The following is a 25,832-nucleotide window of genomic DNA, read 5'->3' as shown; positions in this document are numbered from 1 at the left end:
TCTACCATTAAAAATGCTATAGGCTTGAAATGAAGAAATAAAAGTGCTTCTACCATTAAAAATAAAAATCTGTGATCTTATAGAATAAAACAAGGGTACAGAAAAAAAAAAAAAAAAAAAAAAAAAAAAGTTTCTTAAAACTATGTGTTCAAATTAATAACCTAAAACATCTTTTAAAAATTTTAAAAATAAAATTTGGTGAACAATAAATAAAAATAAACTTCTTTAGATAAATACACTCGACAATGTAGTTAGTTACACTCACACATATATCATAAATGTAAATTTAAATGTATATATATGTTTACGTATACGTATAGATATATATATACACACACACATATTTTATGATTAGGATTCATCGAAGCTCTCGGATTCTCTTTTAGAGTAAACTTGTTGAAATCGTTCATCAAACAATTGAAGATCGTTAACATCACGAAGAACGCCCTTAATTTTTTAATTGAAAAAAAAAATAACATTCCAATTTCTCACTTAGATGGGAAAATGAAAAAAAAACAACAAAAAAACAAAACAAAACAAACAAACAAACAAAAAACTAAGACCTGTAGGACATCTTATAAAATTACTTTGATGGTATATAACGGATATTTAAAAAAGATCTATAGAGTTCAGACATTAATATCAAAATAAAAAAACACGTAAATATCAAAAGATGACATCAAAAGAGTACCTTGGGCAAATATCCTACAAGTTTACTGGCATGTTCTTGCAATAAACGCTGTCTTTCTTCCTCAATTATTTGCATTCTATGCGATTCAATGAGCTCCATTTCCTTTTGTTCTTCAATTGCACGTTGCTAAAAATATTGATACTGTGTAGTTAAAATAAAAACTCAAAAGCCACTGCGCAACTGCAGACAAAAATTCACATTTTAAATGATATACAAAATAGTAGAATTTCAAACGAAGGATTTCTGAGTCAAAGCATGTCTATACATATTGCAAATGACACTCGTACGCACTTTACAGACGATCCCTTAAACAAAACATAGTTTAATTTTTTTTTTTTTTGCTGAGGAGCAAAAAACAAAAACTTTTTCTAATTATCTTTATTGTTGAGTGATGAAATCAATTTTCAAAGAAAGTGTGCAAATATTTCTTCGTTTAATGAAATCAATCAACGTGTTGCTTACGGTAGCATCATGAGGGGTAGAAACCAGTTTTCTGAGGGGTAAAAAAAAAAAACAAAAACTTAAATACACAAAAACCACCAAAGAAAAAAATCGTCATCGTTTGATGCAACAATTTTTGAAGCATGCTTGAGATATGTTGCAAATTAAGATATGTCGCTCTATATAATGCAACTTTGATGCATTATATAGAGCGACGCTTTCTTAGAAAATGTGTGTCAATCGCACCCTACAATATGCCACTGTAAATATTTACAACATTTACCTTATCTTGTTGCAGTTTGTTTCTTCTTTCTTCGATGAGTTTTTCAACGGCTCGCTTATGCTCTTGCTGTTTCAGTCTTCTCTTTTGCGCGTTCATTTGATCAATGCGATCATCCTCAGAGAATTTTTCTATCATCTGAAGTAAACAAACTTCAAAACTAGACATTTAATACGCATGCGTATATTTTTGGATAACTAAAATTAAAAATTTTTTTGTGAGCTTTTTTTTCACTGAAATGCATAAAAAAAAATGTAAATGGCAAAAAATTTTCAATAACAAATATCATCATTAAGTTTAATTATCCCGCTGGTGTTATATTTTTAATTCGTGTCCTATTTTAATTAGATAAGTCTTTGACTAAAAATTATTCTGTGGAAGTTTAGTGCATATATTGTTATTTATAGTAAGGTATTTATAAAAACTAGTAGATTGACCATGTTAAACTGAAACTCCAGTTGACAGTCAGGAAGCTGGTAGATTTTCAAGATTTGTTTGCTAAGATTTTGCAAACTGAAAACTAATGATTAATAAAGATAAAAATCGGAACAAAAAGACAAAAAAATATATATAAATATGTAAATAAATAAAAGACTAATAAGATGGTTACATTTGAAGATGTACATGTATAACCTTATAAGAGCTAAAAAAAAATTACATAAAAGATCATGTAGAATAAGAACCTGAGTAGTGATAACATAGAAAAGGAAAAAATAAAATCATAATTGACACCAGTTTGAATGAATCTGATGCCCAAAAAAACAACCAAAATAACAATTTAACAACAATTAATTCAATAACAATTTAACAACTAATTAGTTCAATTTAACAACAATATATAAGTTCATTAGTTCAATTTAACAACAATATATAAGTTCATTAGTTCAATTTAACAACAATATATAAGTTCATTAGTTCAAGTAACAAGTGCAAAAACATTTCCAGATATTGAAAACTCAAACTGCTACACTGTTCCCCAAAATTACATTTAGCATTAACCTCATGACTTGAGAAAATCCTTTATTAAAATATGCCAGATTAACATAAGTGTGCCAAGTATGGCACACTTATGATGACTATTAAAAACCAATTATATCTATTTTAACTAATTTAACATTTGTATAAATAGAGTAAATAATTTGTTAGTGATATATTGACTTAAAAGTAAGTGACATTACAAATGTAAACAGTCTGATATATAATATAAGTAATAATACTAACAATGATATAAGTTATAATACATAAACAGTATTACTTGTGATCACCTTCAGATCACATTTTTTTAGATATTTATTGTGCAAATTATAACACAATCAGATTGAATCTAATCTGATTGTGGTATTATTTGTATTTAAGAATTAGGGAAAATATATAATCAATCTGGCAGTAATTTTAAAGGATTAACAAGTTGATAAGAGTACTTTGCATTTTAAGGTATATAATTATGATTTTTGAACAAAAATGCACCATTCATAAAAATGCCTCTAACAAGAAAACATGAAGAAAACTGAAGAGTTTTCTGTTTTATTTTTTTAAAATAAGGATCAATGTGAGTTAACTGAATTTGTTAAGCAAAAAGCATTGGAAGTTCTGAAAAAAAATTATTGATTTTGTAGATACTCGTGTTCCAAAAGGTGTTTGTGAAAGTTGCAGATCATCCATCAAAAGGTTAAGTGAGGGGCATTCTGCTCTACTTCCAGAGTTTTTTGATTTTGAGTCTATAAAACTATTAAAAAAAAACATGGGCAACAACCATTTGTGAGTGTTTAACTTGTGAAGTTGCATGAGTTAAAGGGAATTAGCATCAAAAATCTAACTGGCTTCTGAAACTATATCCAAACATGTTCTCTGTACAGCTCCAGCTTCTCTAATGGGAACAATTAATATCCATCAAGAATCTGGTGGAAATTGTTTTCCAGTCCAATTAGGTACAAATGTAATTTATTACCAAACATTTTATATCACCTTAAATTGTTTTTAATTTTTTCTTCTCTGATTATTTTTGTGTTTTCAATCAACAGTTACTGGTTACAATTTGCAAGGATTTGCCTGAATCTTACAACAATATCAAAATTTTAATGGATCTTGTACATGCAGATTATCATACGACATGAAACTTGTAAACATTATCTGTGGCATTCAGGTTCACTCCAGCATGCATCCGTACTGCTGGTGAACATCAGTTCCAGAGATCTACATCTAACTGGGTCCCTAAGAACAATTGGATCAATCAAAAAAGCTTAAGATGTCACTGCCAGAAAAAATATCAAAACAGCAATATATTTTGAAAACACAGTTCACCTTCCAATTTGGTTTAAAAATTTTGACAACTTACTTGTGCTTTACATTATATCTCTTATACAACTGCACATGATAATTGGTGTTGTCAGCTACATTCTAAAATATCTTAAGAATGTATTGGATTCTCTAAATGAATGGCTGACAAATTATCACATAATCCTCAGCCTTACAATGATGAAAAAATCTGATAATCTTTTTCAATGTGCTGAAAGTCTCTCAACACACAAATCCATCCCAATAATTGAAGTTTTGCAAAGGTTAAACAAAGTTGTTGAATCTTGTTTTGAAAACAAATTGTGTTCCAACTATCAGGAAAAAATTCATTTAATTAGCTCGTATGCCAATTATTTACAAGGATTTTTGTTATCAAGTAAAGAACTTTAACAGAAAATAGCCTCGCCTCTCAAAGTGTAACAATTCTAACTCTTTCAAATTAAAAAGAATTTTTGTCTTAAATTGATGTTTGTTAAATACCTGTTATATAAAATGTTAAAACATTTGTTAAAATGATTAATAAACAATGTCTTTGATATACTTAATGTATAATGTCTTTGAAAACAAATCAATAAATACCCAGCATGTATATATATATATATATATGTGTGTGTGTGTGTGTGTGTGTGTGTGTGTGTGTGTGTGTGTGTGTGTGTGTGTGTGTGTGTGTGTGTGTGTGTGTGTGTGTGTGTGTGTGTGTAGTTATATTTATTCAGGTAAAAAGTTCAACCAGAACAATCAACATTAAAGTTTTTTATACACATAGGAGGCTATTAAGAAAAAGTAATGATTATTGGAATCAATTGTAAGAAACTTAACAGAAGTCATACCAGGCTTCAATTAAAGACAATTTATTTCCCCTTTTTTTCCTCCAGCTTTTTCAAACAAAAGAGCATTAAAATGTTATAAATAACTTTCATATTTTTTTAATTTTTTGAAAGAAAAAAATTAATTTATTTAATCTTTGAGTTTATATATAGCAATAATATTCACATCTAATTAAAAAAAAAATCATGGTTTTAAATTTCAATGCCATGATAAAAACACACAAGATGTTTTAAAGAAAAAAGTTTTTAGGCCTCCCTATTAAACAAGCTTAAGGTGCATATTTCCAGCACACAATATTAGCAACTTTCAAATTGATCTTAAAAGTTTAGTTTATCAAAAATTGCAAACTCAGGAAAACAAACTTTACGAACCACATTTCTTTAAGTAAAACAATTTTTAAAAACAAAAAAAAACAAGTTAAAACACAAAAAGGCACCAACACAGACAATGGTACAATGGTACTGAACAAAAATTGCACTCTTCTTTTTTTTCATCTTAAAAAATTTATAGCAAATTAATTTTTATCAATTTGTAGCAAATAAATTTATAGCAAATAAATTTATAGCAAATAAATTTATAGCAAATAAAAATACCTTTCGTCTAAATTCCTCCTCTTCTTCTTTTTCAGCAGCTTTTTTTTTCTCTCTCAAATAAAGCTGCTCTTTTATTGTTTCTTGTAACTCCAAACGATCACGAATGCGCTTCTCCACCAGCAGCTTGAAGTTTATCAAATAATGTGAATATTTGAGTAATTGTATGCATTTTAAAAAAACAAGTTGCATAATCCAATTTAACTTGGAAACTTTATATATATATTTTTCAAACTTTAACATTAATTACAAAATAATTTAAATAACTTAATTGGCTAAAAGCAATTGTTTTTAAAATATTTAAAAATACCATTTCTTTTTGACGGTCATTCTCTTCTTGTTCTTCAAAATAAAGTTCTGTTCGAATTCTATATAAGAGTTTAAAAAAAACAAATTATACCAATACTTCAAAATGATTACTGATCATTTTATATACATACTAAAGTACCTTTCTGTTTCTTCTTTCTCGTATTGTTGTGCAGCTAACTTTTTAGAAAGCTAAAAAGATAAAGTAGTAAAAAAGATTACAGACTATATTTATATTTTTACATGCAATATTTATACAAATCATTTTCATGATCTACTCTACTATTGACCTAACAATCACAGTCTGAAAAAAAAGCCATTTGCAGTAAATTGATATTTAACAAAAAAGAGAAACTCAGCTAGCTATTTACATTTGAGCAAAAGGTGATTCACTAAAGAATCAATAATAGTTTAAATAAGTTTCATCTAATGCTAATATTCTCTGATGCAAATAATAATATATGTTGACATTTATGTCAAAAAACCATAAAAACAAAGTTAAAAGTGATTGCAAATAAAAGAATTAACTTCAAATAGTATAAAAAAAAAAAAAAAAAAAAAATGTTTAAGGTAGATTTAAGGTAAAATAAATAGAAACTAAAAGTTATACATAACTAACAAAAAAAATAAAATATGTAAACATTTGTAAGTAAATTTTTAATATTAACAGAAATGAGCAATATATTTGAAGAAACTAAACTCGCACTGCATTGTTTGTCTGTTTTTAAAATATATAACCTATAATATAACCTAAAACATATAACCTGAAGAGCTGTTTTAACTTTTGATTAAAACAAGCAATAATTTAAGCATTTTAACTTTATTAAAAAGTAATGAAGAATTTGAAACAGTTCAGTCTAACTGAGATTTAATCTCAAAGTAATATTTATAAACCATCTTTTTTAGAGCTTTTTTAAAATAACTTACTTCTCTTTGGACTTCATTAATAGCTTGTTCTTTCTTTTTTCGTTCCATTATTCTTACTTTCTCGCGAAGCTGTATCTCCTCAGCAAACTTCATAATGCGCTCATTTTCTTCTTTCACATTCTGGAGTTCCTGTAACTTCCACTATATAATAGATCCAATTAACACATTTTATTATTGAGTTTAACTTGCAGAGCATTTTAATTATCTATGAAAATTTAATCTGTACACAACAATTTAAACAACTAACACACCTGCTCTCTTTTTTTCATAAACTCTTCAATAAGCTCCCTATTTTCTTTTTGTTTTAACAACCTTGATTCTATTTCTCTAAAATATAAAATTTGCAACAATTGTTGTAACAATTGTTGTAACAATTGTTGTAACAATAATTGTAACAGCTAAAAAATATTTTGGTTTTTTTGCTTATTATCATATTCTTTTGAAAATTGTTTGAGAGCTATATATAAAAATCATTATGACATTAATTCAGCAGTTGTAATTGAGGGAAAAGGTTAGAATCTGGTTGCAAGTAATAACCAAACTCTTGGTAAAATCTTTATATGTAAAGCAATCTTCCAAGTTTAACCAAGTACCTCTGATCTTCTTCATAAATTTTTCTTACAATTTCATCGATCATATGCTTTTCTCTGAGAAACTCTTCATATTGCTGGTGTTTGATTTGTTCTTGCTCATGCAACTGTTTATCAAGGTGTTCATGATACTGAACATTTCTCTCCCAACGCTCACGCTCTTTTATCTGTTCTAGCATTTCAGCACGTTCATAATCTTCTTGCATTTCTTTGGCTGCTTCAGATTCCTTTTGCTAAAAAATTAATGAATTTAAAAAAGAATATACTTAAATAAAACCAGTCTATAAAAAGGAGTAAAAACTTTTTTTTAATCATTTATAGATTTTTCTTATCATCCTTAAACTTTTTTTTTATCATCTTTAAAACTTTTTTTATTTTTGTTATTTTAAATCACAATAAATTTTAAGAAGAAAAGTAACAAATGATTTCTGGAATATACTGCAATGCTGATCTGTAAAACTTGTTTTTCAGCAAGTTGAGCAGCTCTATCTTTATTCATGTATCCTGCACGCAATTTGGCTTCTAATTCACGAAGCTCTAAACTAAAAGTGAAGAATGATAATTTTATAATTTCTGACAAAAAATATCCATTTACATCTCAAATAAACTTAAACAATATGAGTTTATTAAAGCTACATTTGACACACATGAGACAATTACATTGATTATCAAGAAATATTTTCCAGTTTAGACAAGATTTTTGATGAAAATGGCTCTCTTTATGCTTCAGGATCATTTCTCAGGGTCATGATTGAATATTTAAATCAGTATTCAAATGCAGAACAAATTGCAAGGTAAATTTTGTCATGGTACTAGAATTAAGTTATTAAATTTAACTCATTTTGAAACACTCCTATGTTACTTCCTTAATTCCCTATTCATGGTCAAAGTTTTGAGAAGATAAAAGCGCCCCATAAACTGTTTTTAGATTTGAACAAAAAGATGGTTGCATAAGAGCAACAATGGATCATAGAAACATTAGCAGTTAGTCATTCAAGATAAGATTTGCTGATAAGTCATTCAAGGTATGATTTTCTGCATATTTTAAAATAAATATTATTTTGTCTCAATATTTGTAAAGTTATGTAGTCATATGTTTGTAAAGATATGTAAACATATTTACAAAAACTTCTTTTTAATAAACAAATATTCACAAAAATACAAAAGCTTAATAGTTATAAAATTGCTTTTTATGGGCCAATTTTTATGCTTAAGAGGTCTAGTTCTGAAAACAAGGAATTGATTTAGAATGTTTTTAGAATCATTAGAAAAACATTTTGCAACTACGAATATTTTGCAAAAAAAAATATATAGATTTTTCAACCTGAAAATTGATAAGCAAAATTTAAATTTTTTAAAAAAGATTTTTTAATCATTCATATTTTATTTAAGACATAGGAAAAATTCCCAGCCAAATCTTGATTCAAAGTTTTTTGAAAGTGACCCACCACAATATATCTCTTGAAATATCATATCAAGTGGCAGAGCTAACAGCAAAGGCTAAGGAAAGGAGCAAAAATAGCATAAAATAAGGGCACTTTCTTGCATATATTCTAGGGATACAAAAAACAAAAAACAAAAGCAATTAAATAATATTAGTATTCACTCATTTGAAAAAACAATCAATTGAATTAAAACCAGGTTACCTTTGAAATATAAGCATTTAATTTGTTCTAAGTTCCTAGCAGACTATTATTTGAATAATTGAGACTTACAAAAAAAAGAATACAACCATAACAAAAAAAAACTGTGATTCAACATTTGAAAAATGATCATTCAACCTCAACCCTGCTTTACATAGAGAAACTAATGGTTTTCACTTCTCAAGATCATTTGTAAACTATAGTAAAGCCATTGTTTGAAGTAACCTAGAATCTTACTTATATTAAAATTATTTTAGCTATCATAAAACATACGATGTCAAAAATAAATTATTATAACATTATAACCATTATTAAACCAACCTGTTTTCACGATATTGCTGCTTTAGTTTCTCATTTCTCATTGTCTCTAATTTGATTGCTTGCAATTCCTAATAATTGTTGGTGACATTTTTAGTTTTTGTTATGTTAACTTAATGCAAAAAAGGTCTTTCTCCTAATCTGAGTCAGAAAAAAAAAAGTGTATAGCATCTTTAAATTTATTTTCTTTTAAAAGTGTGGTGTTGATTTTTTAGCTTAAACAATTTTGCAAGATTTCAAAGCCTTCCAGATAAGAAAAAACAACATTCACTGATCAAAATATTAGAAAATATAAATAATATAAATTACTAAACATATCTTTTGACAAAATTATACCCAAACACTACCCATTAAATACTGCCTTAATCTTCAAGCAGAAGAAAGAAGAAAATTAGTTATACAACTTATGAGTTAAAAGCTTCTTAATGCTTTAGATTCTTGTACAACTGAAAAAAGACCAACATCACTTTTTGATGTTTTTCTAAATATTTATCAAATCAAAGCATCATTCAAAAGCAACTATTGATTTTATCATAGGCATGGTTTTAATCAATATCATGCTTCTTCTTCAATCAATATAATGCAGTCAATACATATCTTTTCTCTCTAATATCAAAAGCTTTTCAAACATCAATATCAAAGTCAGTATAATTTTGCTTTTAACAAGTACAGATACTATTATTATTTGTTATGATATTCTATATATAATATTTTCATTAAGGCAATTAAAGTTTATGAACTAAAACAAATGTGAACTTAACCATTGTGTTCATCAAAATACTTAGTAAATTATTTCTTATTGAACTGAATTGTTTTGATATTGATAAACACCATTGGCAAGAAACTAACAACACACAACTAAACACAACTATCTACTAAATAATGATATAATTGATTTACAAAATTTTGCACTAAAACCAGAAAAATTTAAGGTGATGCAGTGAGACCTTACAAAAAAGTTTCATTATATTAGGTGTCAACATACTTCATATAACTTAATAAAAAAAAACAAACAAAAAAAAAACTAATTGATGATAACTGATAGTGGAAAGGACTATATCATACACATTTAACTAACTCATCTATTAGTTCTATCTATTAGTACACATTTAACTAACTCATCTTTTAATTCTATCAAAAATTTCTGCCAAAGTTCTATAAAAAAAACAAGTCTCTATTTAAATTTACATACCTAAATATAACATAAATAACTTCCATGTCAATTTAAAAAAATCTACTGTCATTATAAACCTAATAAAGTTAACAAACAATAGTTAAAAAGGTACAAAAACTTTGTGTTTACAGATTCTTAACTATTATTTCTCAATTTTTATAGTAAACCTTTATTTACTATAAATATTAAAATATTTTACCCTTACATATACAACTAATTTTAAACTTTAATGCACTTTGTATAAAAAGAAACTACATGCTAAGTTAGACACATCATTTACCTATAGTGCTCTTGTTATAAATTATTTTGATTCAACATTTTTAAAAAGAAATTAACAAAACTTTTTTGTCTCGTTCTTGATAATGAAAACCTTCACACACAAAAATCATTTATAAAAGATTGAATTTGCATAATAAAAAATATCCATGCATTAGAAAAACGCTGTAATTTATTTGGAAGAAAACATTTTTAGGTCCAAATAAAATATATTTTGAATACCTTTGCTAGTTTTTCTTCTTGTTCTCTTTGCTGCTCTCTTATAATTTTCTGCAACTGTACCTTTATTTAGCAAAAACATTTTTTAAAAAACTTTATGTGTAGAAAAATCCATTTTAAATAACACACCCTGCTATAGAGAACAAATTTATTTATAATACTTTAACAAAAAAAATACTAGCTAAAAATAAATATATAGATTAAAAACAAAGCTAATATTTATTATCACCTTTAAAATTTTAAAATGATATGATAAGTTTTAATTATGATTCTATTATGTCAATAAATTTTAATAGTTTTTCAAAAGAAAAAAATTTATCGAATATAGCAATATTTTGTTACATTTTTAATATATTCTTCTTTTTCCTGTTCCATAAGAATTCTCTGAGCATTTCTTAAGAATCTTCGCTCTTCTATTATATCTTCACTTGCCATATTTGCTTGAAGAACCTTTTCCTAAGATTAACAACAACAACAACAACAATAATAATAATAATAATAACAATAATAATAATAATAATAATAACAACAACGACAATAATAATAATAATAATAATAATAATAATAATAATAATAATAATAATAATAATAATAATAACAATAATAATAATAATAATAACAACAACAACAACAATAATAATAATAATAATAACAATAATAATAATAATAATAATAACAACAACGACAATAATAATAATAATAATAATAATAATAATAATAATAATAATAATAATAATAATAATAATAATAATAATAATAATAATAATAATAATAAAGATATACCCATGAAATATGTAATCATATACAGGGTGTGAGAAAAGTTCCCCTAGAAAAGTATGAACAACAAAATTATTTATTGAAAATAAACATTGTACTGACAATTTTTTTAAGTTATACTTTTTACTAGAACTTTTTTTACACCCTGTATAACTAATTATTCATGGAAAAGAAGTTTCAAAATATCAATATCAATCTGTGGAGTCAATTTATTTCAAGGTATTGTCAATATATTCAAGGTATATTCCAACTGTGGCACCAGTGAATTAACATTTACATGGTATAACAAATAAACTTGTGATTGAAATTGTTCTTTTCACCATCAAATTTACATAATGGCTATTTATCCTTCTTTTTATGGAGTTTTTCATTCAAGGTCACAGGGAATACTAGTTTTGAAAAAGACTTAGTAACTTTTGAGTTATTAGTAACTTTTTTGTATAAAAATATTATATTTTCTTCTTCAATAGAATAATTGTTAAAACACTAGCAGAAAAATTTAAAAGTATTTAAAGGTGTAAAGAGAAAGAAAAGTACTAAAACTTTATCCAATCAAACTGTTGTAAAAAAATTAACAAGATAAAAGTAAATATCAAGTAAAATAAAATATCAAGATTACATAAAAGGAAGAGAAAGGAAGGCTTTGTAAAGAAAAGTAAGAAGCAAGATGAGTGATAAATTTCTAATTCTATCTAAAATCATTATAGATTATTCTGTGATTAAAACTTTTTTTTTAAATTTGGCTCCTACATGCTTGTAGAACCCATATTGAAAATATTTTTTTTGATCGCAATAATTTTCAGTATTACATTATCCAACCATCTGATGGAGAAAAAGAAACTGCTACAGCAAAGCAAAAGTTCCTATTGAATCTGAAAATGACATCAAACTTTTAGTTAATAAACATTCTACCAAGTAACTAAACGTATTGCTCTTTAAAACCTCAGTATATTTAACAATCGAAAAAAAGAAAAAATTGAATTCATGTAGGGTGTCTACAAGACAATATTTTTTAAAACTATTAACATGCTGAAAAATCTATTTTTAAATAGAAGCAGAAATTAAAAAAAAAAAATTTACTAATAGAATTTTTTTTTTTGATTGATTTATACAACATATTGATGTAAGATAAGTAAAAATTTAACCTGTTGCAATTGACGAAGTATTTGATCTCTTTCCAGTTCCAACCTTCGATTTTGGTGAGCAATTTTTTGATGCTTAGCATGACTTAGTGTCACTGGCCTGAATGACATGACAAGGTACTTCTATAAATAAAAACAAAATTTAACATATTGTGTCTGTGTATGTGTGTATATACATATATACATATATATATGCAATATACATGTCGTATTTTATATGCAATATACATGTTGTATATTTTATATTATGAATATATATATATATATATATATATATATATATATATATATATATATATATATATGTAATTATACATGTGTGTATATGTATATCCATATATCCATATATATACACTCACATATATATATAGCCTCCTATTTGTATGTATATTCGCATAAATCTATATACATACATATATATACCATAAACATGTGTATATATATATATATATATATATATATATATATATATATATATATATATATATATATATATATATAGACACACACACACTGACATTTAGCAATGCCAACTTCGAGACAAATATGCCTTAGAAATCAAAAAAAAAAATTTCATACATAATTATATTTATGTATTGGTCGAATAGTATTGAGAAATATTATTTACAGATTACCCGTCCAACTAGCTATCTCATTCAAATTTCCGAGAAACATGTGTTCTTTTGATTGAGAAGAAACTCCACGATGAAGATATAATATCAATTTGGTAGCTAGGTACAATCTTTTTTTTTGTGAAGGTAGGCCGAAAAAGTGGCAGAATCACTTTACTCTAGTGGTAAATGTAGTACAGGACTTTGTTTTTTTTTAACTTAAAAAAACGATTGTTTGAAATTGTTTCAGATAAAAAAAAGTCCATAAAATTAATAATCAGCGATATTACTCAATGAATTCTTGTTTTAACAGAAGGGTTTGTCTGACGATTCGTTAGTTGCAAAAAAGTTTAATGGGGGAATCCCTTAACACGTCTCTAGCCTAATTAATCGTAAATAGAAGCTGTGCTTTTTTTCCAATAATTAATGGTCTAAGTTTCTGTCTGAGCCAATCAATTCTGCTACCAAATCAACGAGTAAACCAAAACCTTGTAAATTTAAAACATTCTTTGTATCATTTGGTTGAACAAATATTCAGTTTTTTAACCAAATCTAAAATGTTGATTCTTGAGTGTTTTCATCACTTTGCACACACTCTTCCCCCCCTCCCCATTAAGGATTAGGATTGGTATTGAAATTAGTATCGGTCTTTATAAATGGTAAAAACAAAAAAGATTACTTTTAATTATCAGAAACTTGTTTTAAACCAAGTGTTAAGGTATCTTTAACATTAATCCTTTATGTTTTTTATTATATCAGCTTTCTTAAAGCTCTTTTATCATTAAGGAAGATAAGGATTTATATGGCGTTTTAATATAAATAAAGTATTTTTTACATTAATTGAGATAACCAACAATTACATGTATCTATAGATTATTTATTTTCCAACAAATGGAGAAGTGTTAATTTGAAAACAGTGCTTTTGACTGGATATAAATACATCTTACACCTCGCATTTAAAAAATAATATATAAGTTAAGCTTTTTTAAAACTGAAACCAGCTCAAACTTCCTGATCCTTCACATTTTTCAAAATAAACAAAGGGTGATAATATTGCTTATAATACAATTCAGTTGCAACTAAAAAAATTAATAAATTATTTTTTCTTTCTTTCTTCTTTTTTCTTCTTCTTCTCTTGCTTTTCAAGTTCTTTTTTTTTGTAGTTTGTTAACAAGCGATAAACCAAAAAAACTAAAAGGACAAGAAAAGACTATTATTACAAAGTATATAATAAAAAAATTGTTATCATGGAGTACATAAGTATATGAAAAAAACTTATTGTGAAGTGTGATTTTGACTGAATCTGATTAGTTTTTCAAACTTGTAAAGAAAAATTTTGTAAAACAATTGCTAAATATTACTACATTTACTTTATTCTAAGGGATTAGTATACTGAAAAACGTATAATTTTATATATATACTATTTTATAGCATACATATAGCATCAAGTATATTTTAAAAACTTACAAGAATTTAGATGTTAATTTCATTTATATTTTTTATTTATCAATGTTAACTTATTAGTATAAATTCAGGTAGAACAGTCATTGTTATCAATTACTGCAACAAGCATATCATCTTAACATTCATTTTCAATTGCTGGGAAAATAAAAGTACACACCTTCATCCAGACTGTTGGTAGACTTGTATTTTTAGCATGTTTTAAACAAAGAAGGTTACACATTCTAATGTATTTGAACCATGAACTGTTTTAGAAACATTTTTTTCACATTTACTCAAAAATTATAAAAATTTCTATTCTAATAAAATTGTGTAAAAAGTAAAATTAAGTCATGTGTAAATTTTAAAAAATATGTAAATTGTTGTAAAGAGTAGTATAAATATAACTTTAATTCTTGATAAATTACAATTTGAACAAAAAAAATTTAATAATCCACATACTCTGAGCCTATAATTTATATGTATTACAAACCAGCTAGATTACAGATTATACATTCATTTAAGATACATAGAACCATAAATTTAGAAGTTCTGATTTAATATTTAAAGGTTATTGGGTTAATTTTCGTAAATATTTTGTGTTAAAAAAGCATTTAGTAAAGAGATGCAGTTTTTAAGATTTATGTATATCAATTGTATATAGAGTAACTGAATTTAAAGATACTTACGAGCTAAGCAAACTATGATAAAACCAGGAATTAAAAGAAATTTTGCTTCAATATTGAAATTATTCGGATTTTGTGGATTAAAGGTACTTTCTGCACTATCCGCCATTTTCTATTCGAACTACGTGTTGTTAACGTACCTAGAACACGGAAGCTTTATTCTCTTAAGAACACAGCTTTATTCTGTTATGATCTAGTGCGACTGTATAAACAAGTTAAGCCAATAAAATATATTTCTGACGTCAAAAGTACACGCGTAATTAAGCAAAGTAGATATTACCGAGCAATAAAGATTAATTTTTCTGTAAGGTGAAGATCATCACAATCAAAACGCGCAAAAACAATTTTGAATATAATAACAATAGTTCAGGTTGAGCGAGACGGAGTTGCAGCTTATGAAATTGCGAAATCAAGTAACTTTTTAAAAAACTTTCGGCTTTCAATTCTGCATGGCCCCCTATTAGCTGTTTTTTTGGAAGACTTTTCTTTTTAGAAGGAAAGGATGGAGAAGGTACAAAAGATCTAACTTCTGCACTGCAGGTTGATGCTAATTGTTTCATGCTAATGTTAAAAAAAGGACAAAGTATCCGTTTTTTATTTTTTTTAAAAAAAACATTGTTAGAAAATGAGGTTAGGGACGACTGAAATATTTACTAGCGATAACATTTAAACAGACTGTCTACATTAGGTCAGAACAGGAAGATCCATGATTTTTATGATCTAGAATGACAAAAAAACGAGTTAGACAAAGCAAATTAAGATAATATTTCGTCTTATTTATTACTGAATGATTTGCAAATTAAAATTTATTTAATGCTATTTAAAACAATTACAGCTGCAAATATCAAATAAAACTTTAAAGATTTCGAACAAATTATAATTTCAATTATATTAGCAAATTAAAAAAAAAAATCTCTCAGATTAAACTCTGTTAATATACTTTCAAATTTTTTTATTTTATTCATGAATTTCTTAAAGCAAATCTAGATTATGCAAGGTTTCTCTATTTACAGTTGTATTAACTGCGTGGATAGTGGTTGGTTCTAAATCATCGAAATCGTCATTAAACTCCATTCCCAAGTCTTTTTCGTCTAACTCATCTTCAAACATTTGCTGAAGCAAATATTCGGCATTTCTCCACTGACTCTTGCGAAGTTGAAAAGTCATACCTGTTTTATCAAGATATTCTTGTATATTGAATTCACTATCATTATTAGCAAGATTGTTGGAAAAGCTTGTCGACGAATACGGTCTATAAGAAAGAAAAACAATCATTAAGTATCCCCCACATGGGTAAGCTTCATAATAAAGTATCGGCGTTTGGTTTTACAGTTTTTAACGAATAACAATAAACAAAGTACTGTGAGGAGAGATAATTATAAATCTCTAAAATAAAAAACAACGATCGGAATAGACGTATGATGAAAAATCGACCTGTCATGTAAATAAATGATAAAACGGAAAGAAGTTACAAACAACGACTGGCAAAAGATGTACACACGATTATTTATCAACCTGTCAAGTAAGTAAAAATTGCGGTAAGAGGAAAAGATAAAAACAACTGGGAAAAGACTGAAACACGAAGACTCGTCAACCTGCCATATAAATAAAAGAATAGGTATCGCAACCGAAAACAAGCAAATACAATAAAAACTCAAAAAATAAAGTTTGACGGACAGAGGAGAGAAAGACGGAGTTTTACAGAGAAGTAAGAGAAAGTTTTTCAGAAGAATTTTTAGAGAAAGTTTTTCAGAAGAACTTTTAGAGAAAGTTTTTCAGAAGAATTTTTAAAGTTTTTGTGTTTAAAAAGTTTTTGGATAAACAAGAAGTTTATAAGTGATTAAAGAAAAAAAGAGAGAATCTTTTGATAATTAACAAAAAAATTAAACAAAAGCCAGATAAAATATTAAAGAAGAATAAACAGAAATTTTGGCCGTTTCCAATTAAGAAAAAGAAGAGATTCGTTTAAAGAAAAAAGAAGAGAAGAAATTGATAAAAAAGGTATTAAACATTTCAAGAGTAAGAAAATATCATTTGTAATTTTATTAACGTAATGAATAAGGTTGCTAACCATTACACACTAATAGAACGTTTATTGAGATATATTGTATAATAGAATATACTGAGGACGATAAACACAACCTTAACCCTTTCACGAGTAAAATTTGCCCAATCCTAACTAAATAATCCCCAGACCTTGCCCTTTCTTAACCAAACAATACCCAAACTTCGATCCCAACCTCTGCACAACTTTTTCCACATAACCCTCGCAACCATATCTCCTTACGCTTTTCACACTACAAATGATACAACTAACACAGATAAACTTACTTATTAAAAACGCCGCCCTCAGAGTACCAACTTCTATATAAATCTTTCAAGATAAATCAAAATTTCTGAAGTAAAGTGGAGCTCTGTGCGTTTAAAACAGAGGAGTTTTTATGTAAGAAGTTTATATTGATGCGTAAATGTTATTCAAAATAAGTTTAACGATTTAATTGAATAGCAATTCTGCGCATGCATCTTAAAAGGTTGAAACAAAAAAGCGAAAGGCATACGAGATCGCAATTTTTTAGAATCTTATAACTGTATATCTAAAAATATTTTTTTCAAAATGATTTCAAACGACTGGTAAAGAAGCTTGTACTTTATTCGTTATTATTCACTTAAAAACCAAAAAACCAAACGGCGAAAATTAATAATAACGATATCACTAAAGAATTTACTCAGCATTTGGCGTGACTATTCCTTTCTCTAATATCTTCTTCTCTAACGCCACCTGAAACTTCCGCTTTGAAAGTGAATACTGAACAATAAATGCCTCCAAGATAAACGCAACAAAAATACTAAAAAACGAACAAAGAATGAAAGTACTTCGTACGACTATAACACAACTAAGAAGTCAAAAAACAATACTTACTTGAGAACAATAATCACACATAGTAAGTGGAAAGATACAAAGTAAAGACGAGAAAAGCGATTGGTTACTCGAACAAAACCATCGGTAATAACTGCATACAGTTAAGATTAAAAATATAGTATTTAAATCTAAAATTCCAATACTAAAAGTTTATTATCATAAACTAAGAATAAAAAAAAGAAAAAAAAAAAAAAAAAACTATAAATACTTTATACTGAAACTATTTTCGTAAAAAAGCCCGTAAAAGAAGGTAAAAATACTTTTATTTGCAGCTAAATAATATTTTCTCAAATTGATTTATATTGGAAAAAGATACTGTGCCATTGGTTTACGTTCATTAAGTCGAATAGAATGTTAAAGGATTTCACCACATTGTTGAAGTTCTTTTCGCAATATTTCAACCGAACGAACTCAGAATTATTTAATCTGGTATTTCCACAGAGGGCATTGACAGTAGCGTTGCTTTTATCATAACTATGATAGCCATTTACTAGGTTATTGAAGATTTCCATACCAATAACGGCATATATGTAATATAATATCTAAGGTAAGGACTCATTTTAAGCAAGAGCTTTAAATTAAAAAACCTTGAATTCATAAAAGAACTTAAAGGTTATATAAAAGTAATAAAACAATAAAAATCCAATATTAGAAATGAAAGGCCTACAAAAACGATTCCACCGTACGTAACAATAGCTGGTCCAATCTGCATGATGGTCTTCAGAATAACATTTAAACTAAACGAGCAATCAAAGAGGAGTCAATAGATAAAGAGGTTTACTAAAATATGTTTAAGAAAGGAGACGACATACAATTAAAGAGATTTACTAAAACAAGAAAGACAAAGTAAAACATACCGACTATTACTCGCAATAATTTTAAATAAACGTAATATTCGAAAAATCAGCAAACATTCCAACATAAACTCACTGTAACGAACTGCAAAATAAACAAGAAAACATTTATTACAAGAAAAAAATTTTTTTATAAGTAAACAAGAAGAAACAGCGAAGCTTTTTTACCTATCTCAGTAATTGATTTCAAAATGTACAATAAAGTGGCAGGCATTATCACAGCAGTATCAAACCTACATATTCGCATTCAAAAAACTGTTTATTAAAAAAGTACGCTATTTCATAAATTTAAAATGGAGTAATTCTTTTAGAACAATTGGTCAATTCCTTATTACTATTCATTTTATTTATTAGTATTTAACAACCTGCCTTTATAGTATGTTGCATATTTCAGATACTACTTTGTATAGAAAATATGTCGTATATTATAAAAAAGCATCAACAAACTTACTTGTTCCAAAGCTTACTTGAGAACTCTTGTGGACCAAAAGTGTAGAATTTAAGTAGGATCTCTATGTTGAAGAGAGTCAGAAATAACGGTTCGGTATTGTCATAATTTAATCCAATACAGACGGCGTTCAAAATAATTACCAAGTCAAAGAAATAGATAAAAAATCTAAATAAAGTGCAGCGTAAAGAAAATTAAAAAAACTCAAAGGAAATTTAAGAGAATCAGAAAAATTTACAATATATAAAGGAAACCCATTAAATTTTCTTACTTATGTTTGACGCATTTCTGCAGAAAAATGCCAAATTTTGAAAAATATATTTTTGGTGTTAAACGCATAAAAAGATGCCCTCTAACGCTCATTGAATCCATCTTGATGTTTAACAGATCACAAAATTGAGAGAAACTATTGAAATCTAAAAATCAAATAGCAATTTGCTGCTATACTTATTTACTATCAATTCTTTGTTTAACACCAAAAAAAATCAAGTACCTATCATTTTTTCTTCTTTCTCATCTAAAACTCTCCAATATAGCATAGCTTGTACTGGACTCATTTTTGGTTTTATAAGATGTAGCAAATGTTTCCATTTGGAAAAAGTGACAACCCATTTGGAACCATGTTTAACTTTCAAGCAATCAAAAGCTAATTTCATGTTGCGACGCTTTTGATACACGAATGCTCTTACCTCATTCTTTAGAAAGAGAATAACTTAATCAAAAGCATGAAAATATACTGAAAAAAATACAAGAACTAAATTCTAATAGTTCTAAACATAACAAGGACTCAAAAGAACAGGAGTATTTAAGTATATGTCTAATCAAACTATTACATTAAAATAAACAGGCTATGAGCCAGCAATTGTGATACCAATATTTAATTGTTGGGTCCACCAACAAAGTTTTATTTTTGTTTTAAAACTATAAAGAAATTTTTATGCAATATTGATTAAATTTAAGAGCTAACAAGCAACTCATTAAGCATACTATTACAAACTTTTATGAGGCAGAATTTGCTGCAAAATAAGTATTTTACAATCAAATATCGAAAGAATTATTCCAAATTATACCGAAGAACTATTCCTGTTTCCAACAAAACTCTGCTCTATCCCACTTGGTAAAAAGAAATTAAAGGGAATATATACTTATTTCATCTAGCCATCTGAATGAATAGCTATGTCAGCCAAACTGAGCAATGTAAAAAAGTACAAACAACTGAATATTCTGTTAAAGAATGTGCAATAGTTTACATGCCTTATTGTTTAGTATTACTAATGCTGACCCTGTACACAGAAGAAATGTGCATAGTTGCAAGCATGAAATATCTTATTCTCTAAACTTTCTAACAACTAAAACTTGATTTGGTGTATCTAAAAAGTATTAAAACATATCAGATAACTAGTTACCTTTAAGTACTGACGATAATTTTGGTATATAACAGCCAAGAATATACTGACAAAGATATACATTGCAACTATTGTGAAGACATCAAAATACAGTGAATACCAGTTGCTTTCATTATAAGCTGGAATCCTAAATTTCAAAATTTAAGTATGAAAATTATAAGTTAAGACCATAAAATTGGTAAAACATATTGAAAGATTATTTATAAAATCATGATAACTTACATGATGTCAGGATTATTAGCAGTAGTTGTTAGCACATACAATTTAAAATATATATCCCAATAGTTGACAAAGTAAGGTTCTCCTTGAATATCCTTGAAATTTCTAAAGCAGAGTTAATCCTATATTTGTTTTATAAAAAAAGTTTTTTATGATTTGAAGTAAATTTTATCTACCTTTTTCCAAAGAGTTTCAAGCCAAGCAAGGAGTAGAGACCAATTAAAAGGAAAAACATTGCTAAGACATTAGATATATCTGGTATGATTCTGCGAATGTTACGTATAGCTCGTCGGATCTATACAATTAAAAAAACAAAAAGAAAATATATCTATGAAATTAAAATGCTTTAATAATAATAATAAAAAAATAATAAGAAAAAGAGTTTACAACCTGTCTGCTTTCACTGAAGTTAATCATAAATACAGGCCTTAAAACGCGTGACCAACGTATAGCATACTTCTTTTGTTTAAATTGAATTAAGATAACATAAAGACCCATATCAATCAGAGTAAGCTGAAGACAAAGATGACTCATTATTTATCAATTTAGATAAGTTTCTATATAAAAAAATTTATATAACTTAAAAAAAACAATTAAACACAATATACAAGTATGCATGAGAACACCAAAACAATCTTTTTGTCTTTCCAATGACGACTTATAGGCATAAAGTACCATGAATGGTACACTCTTATTGCATACCCAACTATACAGATCAATTCCACAAGCATAGTTGCCTATAAACAAGTTATAACAAGTTATTTCCTAGTTGTAAGCTTAAACTAAACTTTAAACACCAATTTTAGAATGTTTAAAATAAAAAAAAGTAAATTAACAAAAGAAGAAACTTTGCTAAAAAACACACACCCAATAAGGCAATTCAAAAACTGCAGGTTTTTCAAATAATACAAGTGAGATATTTGTCCATATAAGTATGCAAAGACACACTCTTACACTTTTTTTATTATACCAATGGTATTTCCTGAAAAACAACATATGAACAAATCATCACCACTATTGATAAGCATGATCATGATCATCACCATGAGCATGCTTGTTATCATTTTCTTAAATTTAAGAAACAACTTTGTACCTTAATGGGTCTGGTTCAGGAATGAAGTGCCCATTCCTGCCATTAATTGCTTCATCAACATAAGTACTGGCTAACAATGTTATCTGAAAGGATTTATTCAAAAAATGAATTTGATAACAAAAAAAAAAATTATCATTAAAAAAAGTTTGATAATAACATACAAACTCCTGATCATTTCTGTAATCTTTATAAGCATCAAATGACTCAAATGTTATTCCTTCATTGCCATGAAAATCATCTGAGAACTCATCAATAGAGTGGTTTTTTGCTTCACCATTGTCATTATTGATGTGACTAGGTGAGTCAACCATCATTTTCTAACCATATTTACTTATTATTTTTATTTATTTTCCTAAACTTTTTTTTAGATATATTTAAACTAATTGTCACAAATCCTATTTAAAAGATCTGAATAATCTATTTAATGTTTTCTCTAAAGAAAGCTATATTACTAAATACAATAGAGCTAACACAATTTTCCATTTCATTTAAAATTTTGATGTTTCTAGGTCTATATATGCATCTTTAAACTGAAAATTATTTCAGTTTTTATCTAGCTAAAATGATTGTAAGCTTAATGCTGTGTGATCCAGCTGATCCCACTCTTAGAAAACAAAACTACTATACATTTACATGGAAATCGTTAAATTAACATTTACATTTAATTTGAATTACAAGTGTTAATATATAAATTTACATTTAACTACCATTTACTTTCAAAAGTTTACAAATTTACGCTGGATTGCTTTTATCTGATCTTCATTGGTATTGCTTCCCTACAATGTGAATGTCATGGTAAAACATTTCTCTATGCTTTTTAATAGAGTGCCATTTAACAAGTCAGTATTTTTAATGAGTCGGTCAGTATTTTTTTAATTTAAATTTTCAGTAACTTATTGAGATGGTCAGTATTTTAATCAAATGGTTAGCATTACATATTAGCTGTCAGTTAACTATTTTAGCTATCAGCTTTTAGTTAAATGGTCAGTATGTTAACCAAGTGGTCAGTTATTTAACTAAAATGATCTTCAATTTATTTAAATACAAACTTATGAATTTACTTAAAGTAATATGAAAAATTGTCATTTCTAAACACTGAGCAAAGCAAGTTTGAAAAAATGGAAAAATTTGTACCAATAAACAAGTTGTTTAATGAAAAAGAAAATGACACAGAAGAGTAAGCATCATTGAAACCAAGGAAATGGAAACAAAAATGTGAGGGGATAAGATGTGTAACATACCTGAACAAGAAAGATGCAATTGCAGGTAAACAGTTTTTAGGTCATCAGACAGCTAGATTTCAGACAGTTAGGTTCATTGCAGTTAGGTCAACAGACTTTTACACCTGAGAGCCATTTTGGTTTACAAACATTTAGGCTCATTTCATATTTTTTTAGAGAGATAGATGAGAGAGACAAGAGAGAAAGTGAGGAGAGAGAAAGAAGAGGAGATGTGTTTTGCTCTCTCTTCTCTAATTCTCTCTCTTTTTCTTTTCTTCTCTTTCTCTCTTTCTCGTCTTCCTTTTACTTATTTCTTCTTTTGTTTCTTCCAGCAATAACAGTAGAAGATCAACTGAGTTATAATTATTCTGATTACACTAAAAATGGAAAAAACTTGTACTATAAATAAAAAGCAAATCAAAGATGCAAAAAGCAATATGATGCTGCAGTTTATCTTTTATTTGATTCAGCAAGTGACAATGCAATAAGTTACAGAACTGAAAATGGACATGAACATGACAGTAACAATATGTCCAAAGAAGCCATTCGAATGTTTTAAAAAACTAAAATTAACAAAATGTGACTAACTTATGAGACCAAAAGAATTTTAGGAACCCTTGAAGATAATGGCCACCAAATGAAACAACTACAAAACTATTTATCTGCCTACAAAAAGGAAAAAAATAAAGCAATACATCCAGTTCTCTTGGTGAATTAGAACAATGGTACATAGACAATAATGTTCCCAACAGTGAGGGTGAGCCTTTTAGAGTAAATAACAAAAATGTTTACTCTGATAGTTCATATGAAGAACAAGAAAATGATGATGTCCAAGATTCCAAATTTTTTAATTCCAAATTCCAAATTTTTGTATCAATCAAAAAAACTTCAAGGCTTCAAGCTTCAGGAAAAGAAACCAAACTTCAAGAAAAGAAACCAAGCATCAAGTTTCAGGAAAATAAAACTTTTTAAAGAAAAATTATATGTTGATGCTATGTAAAAATTAAATTGGCAAGGGTTCCCTGTCTTACAAGTTGGTACCACTGGTATAAATAGCTATTTTCATGTATTTGAAATGGCCATATGTTTCAATGAAAAAATTGCAGATTTAGAGTTATAATTGAAAGTATTTTTTACATTTTCAAAAAATCAATCTCTACAAAAAGATGAATCAACTAAATAATATTTACCTGTAAATGAAACAAAAACTACTCAGACAGAATAAGACTACATCAAACAAATGAAATGGAAGACTTTTAACCAATTCAAACAAAAAACTTCTCAACTCTAGATCTTAACTGTGATCAAAAATGAAGAAAATTGTAAACTCCCACTGGCAACAAAAGACATTCCTATTGGTAAAAAAAGAAAACATGGGAGATGAAAGAAATCTACTAGAGCATTACTAAGAGACAGGTTACTTCACTTTGAATTTGCTACCCTTTTCACATTGTTCAATTATTATCATTCTCAAAGATCAATTATTGTTCAAAAGTGAAAAAATGAATTTACTGACAAACTTGTGATTTTACTGACTGATTTTAATTTATTACTTCAAAGCTGCTATAACATTCATACTGTTAAATATTTGGAGATCAATTATTATGCTAAAGTGTATAAATAAAACTTTTACTGACCAACTTCTGTTTTTACTGACTAATTTTAATCTTTATACTGACCAATTTTAATTTTTGTACTGAAAAAACTAAATGAAATACTGATCATTTGTTAAAAATACTGAGCCAAAATTATATATTTACTGACCAAAAAATTATATATTTACTGACCAAAAAATTATATATTTACTGACCAAAAAATTATATATTTACTGACCAAAAAATTATATATTTACTGACCAAAAAATTATATATTTACTGAGCCAAAATTATATATTTACTGACAAAAAAATATTGAACAATTTATTAAAAATACTGATCAAATAAACTAACTTCTTCTTGTCCTTTGCTTTCTTATATGGCTTTTCTAGGTGCTTCTTAACCATTTAATCCTGAATTGCTACAGCCACAGGTAATTCTTTGTATCTTTTAAATCACTCATTTTACTTGAGCAAATCCAATAATACATTCACAAATGTAGCAAAAAATAGTTTGTTGGTAGTTTACAATGTCTAGAAGCCATTATAACAGATGCCATTACTTTAAAAAACAATTATAACAGATGCCATTATTTTAGAAGCCATTATAAAAGACAATTATTAACTTTTTTAATTCCTTAAAAAAAAGAAAAAAAAAAGAAAAAAAAAAATTGTTAAGTTAAGAAAAAAACAACACTTGTACAAATTAAATGTCAAAAGCAACATGAAAATAAACATCAACATTAAACTTGCCAGGGCAACAAGAAGGATTAAATAATGGAATAGAAAAAAATTTTTTTTGCCTTGTTTTTTATTAGTAGAAAATAATGATCTCATAGAAATA

The 25,832-nt window shown here is 26.9% G+C and overlaps 2 protein-coding genes and 1 long non-coding RNA gene across 11 annotated transcripts; all 3 read right to left on the bottom strand.

Moving 5' to 3' along the window:
• Positions 1–130: 130 nt before the first annotated feature.
• On the bottom strand, positions 131–13,695 carry LOC145182844 (meiosis-specific nuclear structural protein 1-like). 6 transcript variants are annotated; one of them, XM_090086388.1, is made up of 15 exons: positions 13,133–13,695; positions 12,501–12,620; positions 10,921–11,034; positions 10,582–10,641; positions 8,913–8,980; positions 7,388–7,490; positions 6,952–7,181; positions 6,610–6,685; positions 6,359–6,499; positions 5,574–5,623; positions 5,436–5,493; positions 5,129–5,251; positions 1,416–1,550; positions 692–817; positions 131–447 (listed from the first exon to the last, which is right to left on the bottom strand). In XM_090086388.1, the coding sequence occupies exons 2-15, from the start codon at positions 12,606–12,608 to the stop codon at positions 352–354; spliced, it is 1,488 nt and encodes a 495-aa protein (XP_089942514.1). In that variant the 5' UTR covers positions 12,609–12,620; positions 13,133–13,695; the 3' UTR covers positions 131–351. The 6 variants fall into 6 exon arrangements, with proteins under 6 accessions (XP_089942514.1, XP_089942515.1, XP_089942517.1 ...); XM_090086389.1 differs by having other exon boundaries at positions 13,126–13,688; XM_090086391.1 differs by having other exon boundaries at positions 12,501–12,597; positions 13,133–13,299.
• Positions 13,696–13,964: 269 nt separating this feature from the next.
• Positions 13,965–15,450, bottom strand: LOC149889876 (uncharacterized). Its single transcript, XR_016452209.1, has 2 exons — positions 15,238–15,450; positions 13,965–14,299 (listed from the first exon to the last, which is right to left on the bottom strand). It is a non-coding gene; the product is annotated as an uncharacterized LOC149889876 (long non-coding RNA).
• Positions 15,451–16,025: 575 nt separating this feature from the next.
• LOC145182925 (two pore channel protein 2-like) lies at positions 16,026–25,553 on the bottom strand. 4 transcript variants are annotated; one of them, XM_090086382.1, is made up of 20 exons: positions 25,344–25,524; positions 22,872–22,950; positions 22,336–22,792; positions 22,175–22,257; positions 21,949–22,063; positions 21,690–21,818; positions 21,472–21,594; positions 21,258–21,376; positions 21,085–21,186; positions 20,863–20,989; positions 19,950–20,151; positions 19,728–19,872; positions 19,460–19,624; positions 19,177–19,241; positions 19,012–19,093; positions 18,822–18,891; positions 18,471–18,696; positions 18,155–18,245; positions 17,961–18,080; positions 16,026–16,486 (listed from the first exon to the last, which is right to left on the bottom strand). In XM_090086382.1, the coding sequence occupies exons 3-20, from the start codon at positions 22,486–22,488 to the stop codon at positions 16,207–16,209; spliced, it is 2,397 nt and encodes a 798-aa protein (XP_089942508.1). In that variant the 5' UTR covers positions 22,489–22,792; positions 22,872–22,950; positions 25,344–25,524; the 3' UTR covers positions 16,026–16,206. The 4 variants fall into 4 exon arrangements, 3 of the variants coding, with proteins under 3 accessions (XP_089942508.1, XP_089942507.1, XP_089942510.1); XM_090086381.1 differs by having other exon boundaries at positions 22,336–22,950; positions 25,344–25,553; XR_016452208.1 differs by lacking the exons at positions 19,177–19,241; positions 22,872–22,950; positions 25,344–25,524 and having other exon boundaries at positions 22,336–22,566.
• Between the last annotated feature and the right edge of the window lie 279 nt (positions 25,554–25,832).

This window comes from Hydra viridissima, unplaced genomic scaffold (assembly GCF_058129835.1).
Source record: "Hydra viridissima isolate aposymbiotic clone 2 unplaced genomic scaffold, HvirCarnegie_v1 scaffold_4, whole genome shotgun sequence".
Lineage (NCBI taxonomy): Eukaryota > Metazoa > Cnidaria > Hydrozoa > Anthoathecata > Hydridae > Hydra > Hydra viridissima.
This window is presented reverse-complemented; position numbering and strand designations above follow the sequence as displayed.

Coding starts and splice junctions, on each gene's coding strand:
- LOC145182844 (XM_090086386.1), bottom strand. CDS start 13,172: ATGTTTCTCGGAAATTTGAATGAGATAGCTAGTTGGACGGGTAATCT. Junction 5,624..6,358: donor TTAATGAAGTCCAAAGAGAA/GTAAGTTATTTT, acceptor TTATCTTTTTAG/CTTTCTAAAAAGTTAGCTGC. Junction 5,252..5,435: donor ATGACCGTCAAAAAGAAATG/GTATTTTTAAAT, acceptor ATAAACTTCAAG/CTGCTGGTGGAGAAGCGCAT.
- LOC145182925 (XM_090086381.1), bottom strand. CDS start 22,488: ATGATGGTTGACTCACCTAGTCACATCAATAATGACAATGGTGAAGCA. Junction 20,152..20,862: donor ATTATCGTCAGTACTTAAAG/GTAACTAGTTAT, acceptor CTCTTTCTAAAG/AATGAGGTAAGAGCATTCGT. Junction 16,487..17,960: donor ATAGTCACGCCAAATGCTGA/GTAAATTCTTTA, acceptor TCTTTCTTATAG/ACCGTATTCGTCGACAAGCT.